Source organism: Chlamydotis macqueenii, chromosome 20, assembly GCF_036417535.1.
Source record: "Chlamydotis macqueenii isolate bChlMac1 chromosome 20, bChlMac1.mat, whole genome shotgun sequence".
Classification (NCBI taxonomy): domain Eukaryota; kingdom Metazoa; phylum Chordata; class Aves; order Otidiformes; family Otididae; genus Chlamydotis; species Chlamydotis macqueenii.
In genome coordinates, this window is record NC_141575.1 from 4,684,412 (window position 1) to 4,703,362 (window position 18,951).

Genomic DNA, 18,951 nt, shown 5'->3' on the forward strand with positions numbered 1-18,951 from the left:
AGCCCGGAACCGAAGCGCGAGTCACCGTTCCCCGCCGGGCCGGTGCGGCGCTGCGCGGTCCCGGCGTGGCGGGGAGCGGTAACGGCAGCCCGGTTGGGACTCGCTTCCCCTGCCACGGCGGCCCCGCGGTGGGGTCGGGCCGGATGGCGAAGCAGAGCCCTGCGGAGCCCCAGGCGCCGGGGCCCAGCGCCCCGGCCCGCAAGAAGGGCAGGAGGAGGAGGAGGAAGAGGAGGGTCTGGCGCGGCCACGGGGAAGCGGCGACGGGGGCCGCGGCGAAAGGCCCCGAGATGGCGGCGGCGACGGCTCCCCCCCGCAGCCCCCGGGAGTTCTCCTCCAACTGGAAGGCACTGCAGGAGGTGAGGGGGGCCGGGGGGACGCGCCCGGGGCGAGCCGGAGCCATCCCACGGGGTCCGGGCCGAGGCCATGCTATCCCACGTTGTACGTAGTAATGTCTGAAAAATAATAATCTTTGTTTCAATAAATAAAGTGCTGCGGGCAGGGATCTGGGACGTCCCGTTTCAGGGATCCCCTAGAGCTAGAGAGTCCCGGGCCACTTGGCACTGAGGGATAATGCCAGGAGCCCTTGGGAATGATGGCGGGGTCAGAAACAGAAGGAAATTTTTTTTTTTTTTTTTTTTTTTGTCATTTTAGCTACTGAAACAAAAAGCAAATAGCTCCAAGGAGTCCCCCTCTACCTGTCAAACGTACACCAAAAAGAAGCATCCAGTCAAAGCGGGAAATGGCCAAGATGTTCCAGCTACCACTGGGAACGGGAATGCAGTAAAGGCCAAATCCGTGAAGAAAATGGACAATGGTTCTGCTAAAGACAGCCCTCCTTTGGCTAGGGCCAAATCCAAGAAGGTTGCAATGGAAAAGAATTTAAATGGCACCAAAAGCAATGGAAAAGGCTGTAAAGAAAAAAAGAAAAATGGCAATATTTTAAAGGAGAAAAGTGATATAAAACATAAGAGGAGGAAAGCTGAAGAACATGTGGAGCAGCAACCCAAAGAGTGAGTACTTCAGGCATCATACACGTATGTGAATATTTATTTTGGGAGGTGTACTTAAAGAGTACACTCAAAACAGCTGCACTCTTCCAGACTAAATTTTGGGAGAACTAAGATGCATGCTGCCCCTACTCCTCAGATATAGCAACAAACCTGCAGAGGTGACAGTACTAGACTAATTTTCAATGAGCTAATTTCTTGATTTAAAAAATAAATATGCTTTTCCTACACTATAAAGATGCAAGACTGCTTTAAGACCAGTAAGTGTATTTAAATCTGTACTTACCAGGGCTGAAATCTGGTTTGATGACGTTGATCCAAAAGATATTGAAGCAGCAATAGGACCTGAAGCAGCAAAAATTGCCAGAAGAAATCTGGGACTTGAAACAGGCCCATCCAAACAGTCTCTGGAGAAGGTGCTGGTTAAAGAAAAGGCTTCTGAAGGGTGAGTGGCATTCCAGCAGGAAGGATGGCAGCAGAGGTGTCAAGATTATCTTTAATAACTGTGATTTGCAGGTGCACAGCGTAAGCTGACATCTCCCCGAGTCTGGTGACAGATAAACTGCTGAGTTTTCTCTGTTGATATCAACATGTGAACCTTGAGAACTCCACTGCGCGGTCCCTGTAACAGAGGCATCACCAAGCTGTCCTTTGTCTTTTAGGCTGACACGAGCTGTAGCCATGGACTGCGAGATGGTGGGAGTGGGACCCAAGGGTGAAGATAGCATTGTGGCTCGTGTGTCCATCGTGAACCAGTTTGGAAAGTGCATTTATGACAAGTATGTCAAGCCTACAGAAGAGGTGACCGATTACAGAACAGCTGTTAGCGGCATACGCCCTGAAAATATAAATAAAGGTAGGAGGTCTTTTCCCAAAAATGTTCTTTAAGGAGGGAAAATTTAACAGGCTATCACAGAAGCCTTGTTGGCTGAGCTTGGATAAGTTTTAGACCAGTTTTGGGAAATGGAAAACAAAATGTAGAAAGTACTGCTGTACAAATTGTGTAACTGCAGTCCCAAGGATACAGTTGCTTTCACGGAACAGACACAGCATTCTAATTGCAGCTTGCTCTGTTGCTTTGTGCATCTAATGGGAAGTGGTTTTTTGTGTGGTATTTTTAGGTGAAGATTTTAAAACAGTTCAGAAGGAGGTCGCTGACATCTTGAATGGAAGGATTTTAGTTGGACATGCTTTATGCAATGATCTAAAGGTACATGGCTGCACTTTTGTTACTTTGAAGACAAGGCTCCAAAAATTGATTAAATTTCTAATGCCTCAGTCTGGATTAGACAAACACACCTGAACTCCCAGAAACATCTCAGTTTCTTCTCATTTCGTGCTGCACCAATTATAGCTCCAGTGACTTGCTCACTGAAATTCTTTGGCTTCCAAACTGTGTTGCTAATAGCACTCATCTGCCTACTGAAGAGCCAGGAAAGAAACAATTATCAAAAACTGTTTGTATGCTTTGCTTAGCCCCCAAAACTCAGCAGTCTGGGTCATTGTTACCAGAGACAGGTATCTTATGTCATGCTGTACCAGCACTGCACGTAGTTTCTACAGGTGCCTCCAGACCCATTTCTGTTTCTCATACTAAGCAGAACTGTGGTTCTTGAATCCAGCCAGTGTCTGGATGGTCTTGGTCTTGTCCGTTCATGGTTTTGAACTCTCTCTTATCACGGATGGAAGGAAAGAACAGGAAGCTGTACATTCAGCTGTATTAATTTCCACGCAACAGCGCGCTTTGAACTGGAAATGTAATTTCTTCTAGGTCCTACTTCTTGATCATCCTAAGAAGAAAATACGTGACACACAAAGATACAAGCCTTTCAGACAGAGAGTCAAGGTAAGAAACTGACAGGAAGATGCACCCCAATTAACTGACTCTCAAGCTGCTTCCTCACTCCTCCTACACTTGGTCCTACCTCACTCTGTTCCTTCTTTCCTAGGTGAAACAGGGATGCCTGCTTTTGGTACCACATTAGAAATGTATCAATAAGTTAGTTCAGTACAAACATTACCAGCAATACCTGTGCACAAAATTCAGTGGCTGTCCCATTCTTTAGCACTTGCATGTTCTTCATAACGCTTTTCTGGATAGCAAAATAAGATGGTACAGTTCTACTGAAAGTACAGCTTATCCAATCTTCTTAATAGTATCATTTCCATAAGGATATAAAAAAAAAATAGATGGCTTCAAGTTTCTGCTTAGACTGCAGGAGTAAAGGTTCAGATTATAGAGATATTTTAAGTTTCAAAACTATATACTCAAGGTTTTATTTTTCATAACAAAGCACCCCAAACATAACTCTTAGAGTTATGGTAATATACGAAATCCTCTCAGCAGTGCATGCATAAATCTTGTAATTCTTTAATTCTTCTTGACAGTTCACCAGTAGAAGCTGAGATGAGCTATACTTTGTTTTTATATATAAGCACACATCTATACATACATATTTTGAGTAGTGTGAGACAGCACGATTCTGTCTTTTCTGTTTCTAGAATGTACGGCCATCACTGAAACTGCTCTGTGAGAGACTGCTGAATGTTCAAGTGCAGACATCAGAGCACTGCTCGGTACGTATTTCATCAGAACATACATTTTTGGGTAGCTCAGCAAGGTACTACATATGAGCTCTAGGATCTGGGTTCAATCCAGAATGCTGTGGCTTCATTCTGGCCTCTCAATGAAAGTCAGCAAGCTCTGCCTGGACACCAGCATGCAGTAGGATTGCCATCTAAGCTTGCTTATTGTTATGTGTCTCGTACCACTTGGATTACTTCCTTATTTTGATAAGCACTTCATTTGCACAAGTCAACTATATTTTGTTTAAATATTAGCTCTTGTTATTTTAAGTTCCCCTGGGGAAAAAGGTAATTCTCAAGTATCCACTGCTTCCCTTAGAAGCAGCATCCTGCACTGTTGAACTACGGCAGGTTGGATAGAATAGTGAGAGCACCTACTACTGCATCTCAGCAGTTAGTTCCTTTCTTTCGGTGGACAGGAGGATAGAATAGAGGAATGAACTGAAGAAGCAGGGCAAATTGTGAAGGTATCTATCTCCAAGAGACTGTATCAAGAGTATTTTTTCATTATGGCTTTCCAAGTCACGATCGGAAAGAGAAGTGAAAGAGAAGTGAGCCGTGCATTCTGAATACACCTTCATCCCCTTCCACTACTAGTCACAGAACCTAAATCCAGAAAGAGATTATGAAACATTAATTGAAAGGATGTATTAAAATGATGGAAGGTTTAGCTGACATGGTTTAGGAACATTGTTGTTAATAAGCAGCTATGTTTCATTAAGCCTCCTGTTTGTTCTGTTCTCTTTTAGATTCAGGATGCACAAGCAGCTATGAGGCTGTACACCTTAGAGAAAAAGAAGTGGGAAGCTGCTATTAAGAACAAATATAACAACAAAAAATGTAAAGCTTGAATGATTCTGCACTGTGTTTTTATCTGCAGCATTTGCTGGTTTCATGTCAGTTCCAGGGCAAATGTAGAGAGAACTCAGAACTGACAGCAGCTACTTCATAAAATCAGTCCAAAGACAGTACTTCCTAACCTGATGTGCAGCCGCGGCTACACAAGGATACTGCTCGTATCCCCTTTCCGGATGGGACCTATGCCTAACACCTACTACTGTGTTTAAACAAATACCTGTAACAAATGCCTACATTTGTCAAGTACTTCATCAGTTCATTTTCTGCATAGAAATATACACTGAATAAGTTAAAAAAAAAAAGTAGTTTTAAATTACAATAGATGGAGGAAGAAACTGTCATTGCTTTGCTGAAACTCCCAAAACTAAAATCTTTATTTCAAATATTTTAAAGACTACAGAGTAAGGTGAATTCTTAAGTATTGCTGTTAGTCTCACAGTTGTGGTACCTAAATCAACAGAATATGTAACTTTTTGTATTATTAATAGCCCAATATTAATCTTTCTGGTGAGAAAAATAATTTAAAAATATTTCTGGAGGATCCAAGCTTTTATATCTGAACCAGAAGTGTACAAGTCTTGTTCTTACGCAAGAAGTTTTTATTTTACTTCCGCAGTTTCAAAAGCGTTGCATCCACAAGGGTCATTATCTCCTGAAGAGAAATGTGAGAATTGTCAAATACAAGATTACTTGGTGGCTTGACTTATTTTTATATTTCTTTATTAATAAAAACTGTGTCTAACATTGGCCTGTAAAGTGAGTGGTGTTGTAAACATATATGGGGTCTGATTCTGCAAAATCCAAAGCAACTGTAATTACCAGACTGAATACTAATGCTGTGATTTAAATATAAATGAGTACTGGAAAATAACAAGAAATGGGTTTTGGAGATGTAGCAGTTGCACATTGCATGCTGTATTGCCAGACAAGAGTGTTCTGGTCTTGTCTGTCTGTGCTGCCTGTCAACAGGGGACACAGGGAACAACAAATTACATTTACAACAGAAGAGGGAGCTTTCTTCTCTTTTGTGATTTTTTCTGCACTACTTTATAGCTACAGCATCCATTAAAATGGTGCAGGCAATGCCTGCAGGAGACACTGAAGAACAAGTTTGCATGTAACTGTCTGAGACAAATTATGTAAGCAGGCCAAAGGCATAACTGAAAAGAGCAGTTATAAGACTAACCAGTCTCACTTGCTTGATGAAAAAAAAACTTTTAATTACTGGTTTCTTGACAGCAAGGCATTGCAAAGGAAATATTAGTGTAACACATTAAATAGCTTGAATAGCTTTGCTGTTTCTAGTACTTCAACAGTTACTTTTTTTTAGTATGACTACTTGTTGGAATTTAATATAAGTTAAATCTTCAGGCAAACTCTCACAAGGGTTGGTTTTGTTGTTCGGGGTTTTTGAGGATGTCACTCGGAAAGCAAAAATAATTGGATGCAATATACTTATGCCTTATTCCTGTAAACTTCAGCCTGTTTTAGTATGAAGAATGTAGTAAATCAATGCAACGCAGTGTTGCAAGAGACCAGAACAGTTTTTAAAAATAACAGCATAAAGAAAAAAACTTGCAACTATTTGTTTTCAGTAGTTAGAAATATTCTTATAAACTCACTCTTCACCCCATATACACATAATTCTGTAAACTTCTGCACCAGCTACTTGAGAATGATGAAATCCATTACCAGAAATAATATACTTAGCATCCACCCTTTATTATCACAGTGACCTCTACATACCATGCTAGATGTAAAACCGCTTTTTATTTCTGACAGCAGTTCTTCCATTTCCTGGGACAGCATATCCAGCACAACATCATCTGTAATGTAATCGAACAGGATAATGTATGGTTTCACCTGCCAGAGGTTTCAGGAGGAGCTAAAGGAGAGCAGGGAGGGGACAGAGTGACAGAAACAAGGCAAGATAAGATGACATTATAACATTGCAACAGGAGAGGGGCATTTATCATTATTCAAGAACAAGTGGGGTGATCTCTGGGTTCCAACTCACCCTCCTTTCTCAGATACATAACAACTTTCCTGAGAACAGCTAACACATCCCTGAGCAGCGCTGTTAGTTTTCTTTAGTGTCTTTTGGGGGTGGGGGAGAGGAAGAGACTTGACAAACACCACCACCATCTCACCATACTGAGCCATCTCGTTAATCAGCATGCAGATATTTTGCACCACTTCCAGATCATCGAAGTGAAGGTGGTAGGCATCTTTGATCAGCTTTATTCCACTGCCTTTTGAATCCGTTATAAATCTCAAAGCTGATATTTCTGAAAGGGAGACAAACGCTGCTGGGCTAATTGGTAGCTGCAAGCTGCAAGCTGCATTATCTGCTTTCCAGTCCCCTGCTCCAGCTACCACACGTCATTTTTCCAGAAAGTCAACGTCCATTATTTTCAGCCTTCCTAAATGCTATTCTGAAGCATATTTCAACAACAAGTAGAAGAATATACATGCAACCAACACTGTCATTCATGGCAGAAATTATTATTTTCATGTTTACTGTTTTCACATTGATTGAGCTCTGTCTACCCTTTCACACAGTTGAAACAACTTCACCATAAAATAAATAACAAACTACTCTCAAGTTACTAATAGATCAGATCGTGCTGATCTAATATTTCTCATGCATGCATGCTGGGTCCATGGGAAGAAAAAAATTGGCACCTCCAGTTTGACTATTTCCTCTTCCAATCCTGTAAGAAAATATTAACTCAGGAGAGCAAACAATCTCAATCCCACTATGAACTCTTAAACTATACAGAAACATCCACTTCTGAGCCAATTTGCAATTAATTAAAAAAAAAATTGCTGATTGTTACCAGATAGCCTTAGAAGGCTTGCTAATGCCAGGCAGGCGTTCTTCACCAGCACTGGTCTTTCTGGGTTCATCCTGAGTGCATCCAGCAGAAGTGCTGTTGTGGGCTCATATTCATTTTCAGTCAAGCAACCTCAAAAAAAAAAACCACACACACATAAACACCTTAAACCTCAATATACTCAAAAGCCTTTAAAACACTAATCAGCATTTCAATTTCTGCATCCTGTTTCTGAAATGATGTCTTAATTATGTAATAAAAGTTACCAAGAAAGCATGTGAAAACCTGTATTTACAGTAAAAAAGGCCAAGTAAAGTCTTATCATAAGCTGATCTTAAGGTCTAGGAAAAATTTCTCATACATCTGTGTCAAGATTCCCCTAAATTCTCCAAGCTGAAAGGAACAGAGAGTTGGGCGATGGGTACTAGAAATGAGATTGCTTATGGTGTTTTACTCAGCTCTTCCTAGTGAAATTGTGGCATAAGCACAAGGCAGTAAGCAAACACATGGCAATATTCTTGCATGAGGAAGAAACAAGACAGTAGTACCACAAGGCTGCGTTCCTTAGTGCAGATTATAAGATATGCATTTTATTTTTTTAATCTGAAATATTGTTCCACATTTACAAAGCAGATGGCATAAAACCAAACCTCCCAGCCCATGCTGCGCAGCACTAATGCTGTGTTCAAAGGAGTAACACAAATGGGATTCTTGGTCTTAAGAGACAAGCCAGTGAGAATGCTCTGCGCAACAAGGTTCTTGTAGCTGCCCATCGTTACGGTACCCATCAGCAGTATCTAGTTATATAAAACTGCTACAACTCAAACTAGCTTCATTAGGGAGCGTTAGAGAGCAAGTGCACCGAAGACCCTTTAAGAGAGGATGCAAGTTCCTAACTCTGCTGCCATCTGCAGAGCCTGCTAAGGCCAAGCAGCCTGTATTTCAAGGATCACCACTGACAGACGCACAGTTGGCGTTTTCTGTGCTCAAGGGACAAGGAGACTGAGAAAACACACCTTGGAGTGACAACGCCCATAGAGCTGAGCAAGCAGACTCCGTAACTGTTCCATTCCAGACGTGCTCTCGAAGGACCGCACAGGTAACAGGGACAGCACTTTTCAGCAATGCTTGGTCTATATTATTCTCTGAATTACCATAACAAAAAGGAAATACATCAGAGTTACTTCATCAAGTAATAATACCATAACCCCAATGTATGTCACATTTTATCAGTAAAACTTAATGGGTGATGACATTGGAGTAATGTAACATTATTTTTGTATGAACAACAGGAGAGGGAAGGAATTTAAAATACACAAAAACAAATAAAGTGTTACAGGAAAGCTGTTCAGCAGAAAGCTGAACTTCTCCAGGAACCACTTTTCTTTGCCATTTAGTTATTTATGGGGATCACAGCAAGAAACCTCCAAAAATAACCTCCCTTTTGACAGAATACGGTCTGCAGGATGGATATTTAGCTGGCCACAAATCAAATGGATGGTTTGTTGCACAGAGGGAATAAAACAGACCAAGTGCAATTTTGCTCATTCTGTACTTTCAGCCTTCCTTGATGATTAGAACACCACACAACTGTACAAGAACATGACAAAAAAATCCCCTAAAAACCTCCCAGTGTGGTCTCACAAGAAGGGGTCAGCTCAAGCAGTCACCCATGGCTCCAACAGTGTGGGATGATGCTGGTTTAGTTCTCAGGGAATGGGAAGAGTACACTTGCCAATCACATTTCTTTTGGAAAAGCAAGTCTCTAGGAGATGTCCAACTCAAGATTTAGCCCAGTGCTGCCAAGAGAAGTGTGATGCAAAGAAATAAGATGCTATTAATTCCAAATGCTATTCTGATACCTAGTCCAATATGCTGTTTGCACTGCACTCCCTCTGCTAAGAGCAGAGCAAAACTGCATGGCTGACAAACCAGAAACTGCACGTATCCTTTCATTTCTGACAGTCTGTTCATAAGTCACATCTTGGCCTAAACAGCAATGATTTGATTTTGACCCTTATCACAAAAAGGGTCGCTGAAAAGTCTGCATTAGTTTTTATTTTTCTCTCATTTAACTCAAGATCACTAAGTTATTCTAATAGTGCTGTGGAAACACCTCTCCAGAACAGGAGAAAAAAGAAAAATCCTGTGCCAGCATCAGGAATGTCTGAGCTCAATTAGGCACAATACCTGCTGCCTTTCAGTCACATGAGTCTAGGCACAATACTTGCTGTGTTCTACTTACCACTCACAGCCAAGCTCCAGAGAACACCACAGCAAGAGAGGCAGATTTTTTCATTATGAAGAAAATTTCTTAAAATTGACAGAAGGTCTGGAATTACTCCAATTTTACTTAGATTCTCTGCAGCAACCTCTGAAAAGCACCAAAAAGAAATTCTACAGAATCTGATATTTTTGTCCCACTCACTGTCCTCACAAGCAGCACTACTAATGATATGCAAACAGTGATAACAAACCAGCAACATGACACCATCAGTTGGACAAAAGAAAGCAAGAAAGCAGACTGAATTCTTTAACAAGATGCACTTCAGCATAGTGTTTACCACAAGGAATCCTTTCAAAGAGAGTTTGGCCATCCCTTTTCCCTACAGAACTGAAACTTACAGAGCAGAAAAGGAACTGAGAGGGCATAAATTAATATTTTTCAAATGTTTGCAATTTAACAATTCAATCTACTTCAGCTTCAGAGTTCAGAAACACTGTACAAAAATAGAATCATAGAATCATAGTTTGATCTTAGATAGTAAGTTTATTTGTACATGACACTTTGCTTTTTTTTTTTTTAATATTATCACCTCGCTGCTAAATCCTTCTGTAACACCTTATAAAAACAGTCTTTGGATGACTGTTGAACTGACATTGAAAACAAGTAAAAAATACTATAAATATTTAGCAATTACAATCTCAGCAGAAAAAAAAAAATCAAAGTATAGAAATTAGGTAGAATGACTTCAATTCACCATGGTAGAGCCAAAAATAGAATCCAGGTTCTATGCCCTCATTTTCCCAAGCAGTACTATTTGCATAGTTTCTACTTGTACCCAAAACAAGATCAAATACAGGACCACTCTAACACATATAATTCTGTAAGCACCTGAAGCTTCAGCAGTGAATCTTACACTTTCAGGAGTGCTATCTTACAAATATCTAGCTGATCTTACCAATACTGCCACTATTAAACTAATACTTCGAGACATCCACATCTCTCAGAGAAGTCACAAGTTCTGTATTATAAGATGGATTTGATTATAAAAGTAGAAAATAAGAATAATTCCCACAAATTAACCTACCACTGGCTGAAATCATCATCAGTAATGTGCAGACCAATGAAAGCAACTCTTCATTTTCAGAGTGTTTTCTCACTGTCTCTAAAAGAAAGCTGGCCACATTCTCAGCCAAGGTCATCGCCACATCCTGTTCTAGAGCTGTCAGAAGTAAACATTTAAACAGAATACAGATTTCAGTGGCTTTGAGTGAAGTCTGAACATCCTGCTGTCATCATAAGTAAAACAGTTAACAGCATTTCTTCACATAACATATCCAAAAGTTACTTTAAATTCTCTTTTTCTGAAACACAATTCTTTCTATTTTCAAGCTTGTATCATTATTGGGGTAAACTGCAAAGAAAGTGACAGCATGGACCATGTAAGAGACCAAAAAGTATTCTATACTTCTATAGTTTGAAATTCAAACATCAGAACCCTCAGTCTTACACTCTAGTACTTGGTAGTCTAAGGTCAGTACCCTGTATTTAAAACCATCACTAACACAGAATTCTTGTATGTTCTGAAGAAAGTCCATGAGACTCCAGACTCTTATTAAAACTAGTTAAATTCCTCTATTACTTGAGATTTATCTCCTAAAATCTTTACTGAACCCATTTCAAACCTTATCTGCTACATCTAACTTTACAAGAGACAGGCTGTATTACCCAGCCTAAGTTGGAAATCTCATAACTGTACCTTGACTGAGAATTTCAAGCAATAAACTGAAACCATCCATTTGTAACTTGAGAGAGCCTACATGAGTCTTCATGGCAAAAGTGATCAATTCCATGAACGTGACCAGATAGGGCAAGGCTGTGGGGAAAATAAATTATTTGAGGCAACATTCAATTACACAGCTTAGGATGCTCAGCGTGTATCTATGCTCCAAAATGTAAGAGTTCCAGTTTCAAATGAATTTGAGTCCCTATGGACAATGTGATACAGCAGAGCAACATTCCTGAATTAAAGAGAACAAAACGCAAAAGTAGATGGAACAATACAGAGTGAATTTTGTAGTCTCTATGGGAAGTGTCTCTTACTAAAGAGAGCTGTGAGGCTGAGTGTAGCCAGCATGTTCCTCATTAAGTCACACTGGCATTGTTCACTGGTCATATAGCAAGTCACAGGGTAGAAACATCGTGCATGAGCCCAAAACCATGCTTTTCAGAACTTGTGGAGGAAAGTATTTCACCACATCTCCTAGTTCTAGGAAGACTTGGAGCTTTTGGAATAGCCAATATAGCTATTCAGTTTATCCACAAATACATGATAAAATGTTTAGGAACAAGCAGATGGTTTTTAGGGATTCGTTCGGAGCATCTTCAAAGATGTGAGCAGCAGTCACGGTAAGCCACAGTGCAGGAGTGCCAAACAAGTCAGTGCACGTGGTCTTGTATTGCTGTCAACAGCTTTCAATGACAGATCAAAGATCCATTCGTTTTGTTATTTATAACCAAAGCCTGCAGTATTACTGAGTAAAGACATCTTCAGTAATAGAGCTGAAGATACAGGTAACTGAGGAAAAAAACCAAATTATTCTTTTTCCTTACTGATTACAGTACCAACAGAATCACACCAATTTGTGACCTATTCCAGTAGAGTCCTAAAATGAGAAACAGGAAGAGTGATTTAATTCTCCTTTATTGTCATAAGAACTTTTTTCCTCTATTATCTCAACACATAAGGAAAGAGCAGAATAAATAAATTACTAAAATATTGCCTTACCACTTCCATCTCTTACAAAGCTGGCAATGTGCTGAATGGCTTTAGCCTGTACTTCTTCTACATCCCAGAAAGCCTGCATGAATTCTGCATAAAACAAGAAAGTCTTCTAACCATCTGATACAAACATTTACAAAAAGCACTCGTCTACTCTATTTCCTGCAAGATGTGAATTCATATAAATGAAAATAATGTAATTTGTGATTGTTGAAAAGAGAAACACTTTTCACATCAAACATTCAAATATTACGAAGTGCTATGATTCACCTCTACTATCTATGTACATGGCATTATGTATTTTGAGGACCTGCTGGAATATTAAATCAGAGCAGGGCCAGGGGCTTTAAAAGCATTATTCAGATAGCCCTTTCAGATTAAGAGAACATCTTCCTTAGAAGGAAATAAGTGGAGCAGATCCTTTGTTGGCATAAACTGGCAAACATGTTAGAATGCAGGAAAAAAAATAAGTGGGGCTCCCCAGTTCTCTGAAGAACGATCTCTGACCCCACTTAACTGGCACAATAGGTATGCCTGATAAACTTACGAGGTTATAGAGAAGGATGTCCAGTGATCCTTCCTCCAAATAACATCCCATTTTATTTCAAGTAAAATGAATGTCCAATAATCATTATCAAATAAAATACACACTGACAGGAAAACACATCAGTTTATTTCCTATGAAAATCACCACGACATTGTTTTCTTTATTACCTAGAACACTTTCAACCCCTCCCTCAAGGAGCACATCTATTATTTTGGGAGGCAAAGACTTTTTCAGATTTACTGAAGAGACACCAGCAACAGTCATGCATTCCCTGATAAATGGAACACCAGTCAGATCCCTAGAATTATGAGACAAAAGCAGTACCAATAAGTTAGAACTGTTAAGTTACAAAAAAAATCTAGAGGCTTTATTTCATTTTGATATAAAAGAAGCTAATAATACTTCTCTGAAGACTGTATTATTTATGACAGAACTTAGACAATTTACTTCAAAACAGCTAATGAAAGAGCTTACATTGAGCAAGTCACACTTAGGCTTCAAGTCAATGGCTTGTAAAATTCTGTATAACAACATTTTATAATGTAACTCTTCAAAAAAGGACACCTACACATCAGAACGCCCACCAAGTCTTTGACTTTTTTAATAACTCAATTTGTTGCGGCAGTAAGATTAGCAACCTTGACTCAATCTCTTTCAAACAGCAGCTAACATTCCCCTCTTTGTGAAGGTAGGTGGGGTTTAGGGCAAAAAATAATAAAGATAAAGAATCCAGAACTCACTTTGCTGTGGGTCTCATGCTGGGCTGAATCTGTAGCATCATAAGTAAAATTGGAAATAAAGGCAAAGAGCTGTTATCTCCATTTTGCATTAGTGTCAGAACTCCCTCAAGACGGCTGGTATCCTGTCTAATATCCTGCAGTAATGAAGTGATCTCTTCTGCCTGTAAGGAGTACAGCATCAGAAGAGCTTTCACACACTCATTTACAGATATCCTGGTGGGCCCATGACATTTTAAGTCTATAACAAAACATGATTACATACATTGAGAACAAAGCAGGTCATCATGTCAAGTAGAATACAACCTAGAGACCAGATGTCAGATTTCTCAGTAAAAGAAAACCCAAATGTTTCTGGAGCCATCCAAGACTTGCTATCTGTTGAAATAAGAATCATACAGTAATGTGGCTGGCACTGAACTATACAGTTTTTGCCTACACGTGCATGAACTGCAAGAAATTGGTTTATGTCTAAAAATACTTTAGAAATATACTGCAGAAATTAGACAATTTTTACTGGTTATATGCCACGAATTACTAAAACACACTGTAACTAATGAACAGTTTTCTAAGATGTTACTGATATGCATCAAGCTAAAAAGGATTCCAACCATATCTCTTGCAGGGTTCTGAGACTCTCGGACCTATCTACAGAACACAATTAACGCTGCAGGCAGCGGCCTATGAATATCCTGTTCATACTTCAGAAGACAAATAGCTTAATGCAGAGAAGGGGGAGGGAAGATAATTTTCTCCTCTTTGGCTGATTCTTCTCTGAGGAATAAAGATAATCACCATAACTGTATCTTTTAAAAATGAAGTAAAAAAAATGTAAAATACCTACTTTCTTCCACTCTTATTTTCCATTTTATCTCATCTGTCATAAGTGTTTCTGTACTGAAGTCGCTAAGCATGAAGGATGCTTCACCAGTCACAAGTATATTTGATGGCTTGAGATTTCTGCAACACAAGTTTTCCATCAGCTTGTGAAATTAGAGTCTAATGATATATAACTACAGCTCCCCAGCATCTTTACATGTCAAGAGGTTTATTTAGTTTGTATTTTTTTTAGGTTTTTTTTAATATACAAGTGATAATCAACTGAAATACAATTACGTTCTTCTACTGTGAAATGCTCTAAAATTTGTGATTGTGACACAAATTTATCTGAACATGGAATGCAATGGTTGTCTCTTACTTTAGATACACAGAGTATACCTTGTCCATCACAGCCACCAAAACGTAAGCATTAACAGAGACAGTCAATATTCTAATATTAAATATTAGAATTCTAGCACATTCAAAAAAAACAGAGAGAACATCTCATTCAAATGGGTAATTCTAAACAAAACTCAAGACACAGATGACTTCAGAAGTCACAAATAACTAATCTATATATGACATCCAGAATTTCTACCTCCTACTCTCCCTTTTGAACAGTAGAACCCACTGCCTCCAAATGAGCAGCTGTGCTGAACTAACAGTCACTGCAAAGAACAATGACCTATCAAACAAAGAGAACAAGATTTCTATTCACCTGTGGAAAATATTTTGTTTGTGTATATAAAACAAAGCATCCACCATCTGTCCCAGGAATTTCAGAAACACCTATTGAGAAGAATATACAGGAAAGTGTAACATAAACAAAATAACTTCCAAATATCTCTTGGAAGATAGCTTCCAAAACCACCCTTCAGTGAAACACTGTGCTTTGAAGATTTTGGGGAGGACTTTGGGAAAGAGGGAATATACAGGAAAAAATAAAAGCACTGAGACTTTGTCAGCTCAGCCACATGATGCCTCTTCTGTACTTTTTACCATGTCTGTTATTTTTTCTGACTTCTGCCTTTTTTCCTTGATTACAGATGAAAGATCTCCTTGGCCTGAGTGCTGCATTACCAGACAAAGGAACGGAGACGAGATCTGTAGTAAAACATTACACCAAAACTGTCTCATTGTTTGCGGGTAATAACATATCCGGTAAGAAAGACAAAACTGAGCACTCGGCCAAACTGGTGAGTGTGATGTTGACCAATACGAAGGCATTGCGAGATAATTAATCTCTCAGAGAAGACAATATTTACTTTCTTTTATTGAAAATACAGCATCTTTGTTGCTTTGGTTGCTGTTTGTTTTGTTTTGTTTTTTAAAAAAAAACATTATCAGGCTTCTTACCTGGAGCCGTATGGGACAACTCAAGTCAAACATACATGTATAGAATCAACACAAGTTTTGCCTGAGCACTGAATAAAAACCACAAGTAAGTCAAGACTTTTAGCTTCCTATAGTCTATAAAAGAGTTTCCACATAGGTGTGAAAATCAGTATTGCACACCAACTCACATCAGAATCAGTGAGTCAGTGTGCAACATGCCATGTGATGGACTCCAATCCACATATCTTCGCAGGTTTTCAGCATGTTTACTCAAGAGTTTAAAAAACAGGCTTGTTTCAAATCAAATAACCTTTCTTTTGTAGCATCTTGCACGAATGACCCCAAATTTAAAGTTGCAAAGATGCATACATGCCTACAACATTAACCATATGTTCCCGTTTTACCAATCCTTTTCCATTCTCACCTCATTATCCCAAGTCACAAACAATTCCTTGTAAGCACAGATGTTTGAATGACGAAGTTTTAGCAAATCCATTGCCTGCAGAGAACAAAAAAATAGAGAGAGCTTTCTATAGTTACACAATCCTTCCTATTCACAGGACTTCAAATAGCATCCTAAGCCAGTTTGACTTGTTCATGTCATATGTCTGATCAAATTCTTTCAACGTACAATCTCTGTTATATATTTGCTTGCACAAGTGTCAAGTTAAGGAACTTGTTCCACTCAGACTCTACTCAATGTGATGCTGTAACAGCCCTGCAAGATTCAAGCATATAAACTGATCCTTAGGGTGAGGATCCTTAGGCAGGATCCTCCTGCAAATAACCTCCTTCTTCAGCCCCTAACATCCTAACCTGAAACATATGAAAGTCAAGGTGATTTTTCTAGCATAGCCATTATTTCCAAGTAACCCCAATGCAAGCTTGAACCTCAGAAAATACGATTACACTAGTGAGATGCTTATCTCCTTGAAGTTGGTTTCCATGCAGGGCTCTAACAATTACTTCAGTAAATTTGCTTATGATGTGAAAGGTAAAAAGGATTCAACTTACTCTCCTATAGTTGCGTTTGTGCCTGTGCAGACACAACAGAAAAACTAAGAGCCATGCTCCCAGCTGGCACAACTGCATTTATTTCAATAGACATATATCAGCAGAAAAAAAAAAAATGTATCAAACTATCAGTAAAGCCAGTCTCAGTACATAGAGAGGTCATCTCTCTTGAGAAGGATGAAGCATCTGCACAGACATGTATTCTCACTCACTTACAACTGCAGATGTCACACATACCGGACACTGTGAGACTAATCCATCATGTGCTACTCCACATATCTTTTTGAAACAAATTTTTGGTATTTTAATAGTATCTCTGATGTTGCTTCTTACTCGAGGCATTGAAACAAGTTTGCACCAAAAAAAAGAAGTACAAAGGAAGAAAACCAGTCAAATAATTCACATCAAAAAAAGTCCAACTCTGAGAAATGAACACATAATGAAATATGTTAACTAGAATTTGAGTTCTTAATAATAAGCTATAAACAGACTAAGGTTCTCCTTCAGCTTAAACACCAAAAGGATGAGCTTTGCTCTTTGTCTTCAGCACAAAACAAATATGAACCCTGAAAAAAGGACTATCCACTGAGAACAGCTGTCCACCTGAATCTACATAGTCAAATATAGGAACAATTAATACAAAATCCCGGCCTGAGCTAAAGAAGAGGGCAGGGAGAATACTGCTCATAGTCCCACCTGATTTACATCTTGACTAGTTACTTAGTTAATCCTGGTAGATAAAAAGCTTTGTTCTGTAAAGGCTTTGGTCTATATAAGTGAAATAGTAAAGAAAAACTGCACTCATACCTCCTTCAAGGCCTTATTTGCTTGTTTTTCTTCAATGCATTCAACCTGCAACAAACAAACAACAAAGATAAGATCATAACACAGAGACAGGCAATCTTTAAGGCAGAACAATCTTGCCAAGCTGACTGAAACTGCAAATTTTGGATGAATTGCCATAAATTTCCAGTGACAGCTCCAATCTCCAACATTTGGAACAACCTTGTTGGGAGACAGCCCAGAAACAGTTTGAAATGAGTCTGCAACAGCTAGCCAGTCCTTTTCCTGCACTGTCAAAGTAGCAGTAAGCTAAGGTGAAAACACACTAGATGGACCTAAACAGGCTGCTCCCCTTTCCCCATTTTTAATATCAATATTCCAGTAAACTGATACAAATCTTCCAATTTCCACAACAGCAACACAGTAAGATATACACCTACTTTTACCCAGTGGCCAAGCTGCCTAACATGTTTGTCTCTGTTACTATCAGAAGGGCCCGTGGAGATGACAAACATGCCCATGGACTCTTGTTTTCCTAGCAACCACCTTCTCACCTGCTTTATTATATATTTCTTCTCTGCACCCTTTTCTGTTTCCAATCCAACGACCAGCATACTGCCCAGCGCCCCGGCCTGGAGCTGCCCCAGCACCTGCAGCACAGGGGAAAGACACTAATGCACTTGCTCAGCTGCGAGTGGTAGGCCAAGCAAGGCAGAAAGCCCCTTCAGACCACTTTTCCACAGACACCCTCCACACAGCACACACCTCCAGTTCCCTGTGGCAGGAACACAGGCCTCCCTTCCTCTCTGGGACATTTCCCCTTGCTTTCCCCCTCCTGAGCAGAACACCCCCATCTCCCCAGGGCCATCCACATCCCAGCACTTCCCTCGCTGGGCCTACATAAGCCTCAGAGCAGCTTACACCCTCACAAGGCCACACACCCCCTCCTCGGGGCCACCCGCACCCCTTCCAGGACCATGTACCCCCCAGGGCCTCTTACACCCCTTCCCCACGGTCACATACTACTCCTAGGTGTACCTACACCCCCTCCCAGGACCACCCCCACCCCGCGAAGGGCCGCAGCCGCCCCCTTGCCGCCGGACAGGCCCTGGCCCTTCGGGCAGCACCTCATATTTCTCCATGGCGGGACAGGGCCCGGCCTCCCGGTGAGACGGGCCGGGCGGTGGGCTGAGGAGCCCCCAGGCCCAGGGGGACAGAGACACCCCAGCCTCTGGTAGAGGGTAGGGACCCTTCCCCTCTCCCCAGCTTTCGCTTTTAGGTCAAAAAAAAGCGCCGTTAAAACGCAAAAGCCGGGAGAAGTCCCCACCCGCGCAACCCCCCTAGAAACGCCTCTGCCCCGCGCAGCCCCTTTAAGTGCGCCGCGCAGGAGGGGGCGGGGCGCTGGCTCCGGGAGGCCCCGCC

At 40.4% G+C, this 18,951-nt stretch overlaps 2 protein-coding genes across 3 annotated transcripts; one reads left to right on the forward strand and one right to left on the reverse strand.

Annotated features, from left to right (window-relative positions):
- The first annotated feature begins 5 nt into the window (after nt 1-5).
- REXO4 (RNA exonuclease 4) lies at nt 6-4,794 on the forward strand. Its single transcript, XM_086763603.1, has 8 exons — nt 6-356; nt 652-1,010; nt 1,297-1,452; nt 1,670-1,863; nt 2,129-2,217; nt 2,779-2,853; nt 3,510-3,584; nt 4,343-4,794. The coding sequence occupies exons 1-8, from the start codon at nt 144-146 to the stop codon at nt 4,442-4,444; spliced, it is 1,263 nt and encodes a 420-aa protein (XP_086619729.1). The 5' UTR covers nt 6-143; the 3' UTR covers nt 4,445-4,794.
- Nucleotides 4,795-18,811, reverse strand: STKLD1 (serine/threonine kinase like domain containing 1). Of its 2 annotated transcripts, XM_086763601.1 has the most exons (19): nt 18,657-18,811; nt 18,084-18,179; nt 17,554-17,598; nt 16,157-16,231; nt 15,397-15,501; nt 15,116-15,186; nt 14,423-14,538; nt 13,844-13,956; nt 13,582-13,742; nt 13,009-13,139; nt 12,301-12,384; nt 11,272-11,388; nt 10,600-10,734; nt 9,534-9,662; nt 8,305-8,433; nt 7,292-7,420; nt 6,602-6,739; nt 6,198-6,277; nt 4,795-5,103 (listed from the first exon to the last, which is right to left on the reverse strand). In XM_086763601.1, the coding sequence occupies exons 1-19, from the start codon at nt 18,669-18,671 to the stop codon at nt 5,056-5,058; spliced, it is 1,917 nt and encodes a 638-aa protein (XP_086619727.1). In that variant the 5' UTR covers nt 18,672-18,811; the 3' UTR covers nt 4,795-5,055. The 2 variants fall into 2 exon arrangements, with proteins under 2 accessions (XP_086619727.1, XP_086619728.1); XM_086763602.1 differs by lacking the exon at nt 15,397-15,501.
- Nucleotides 18,812-18,951: the final 140 nt, after the last annotated feature.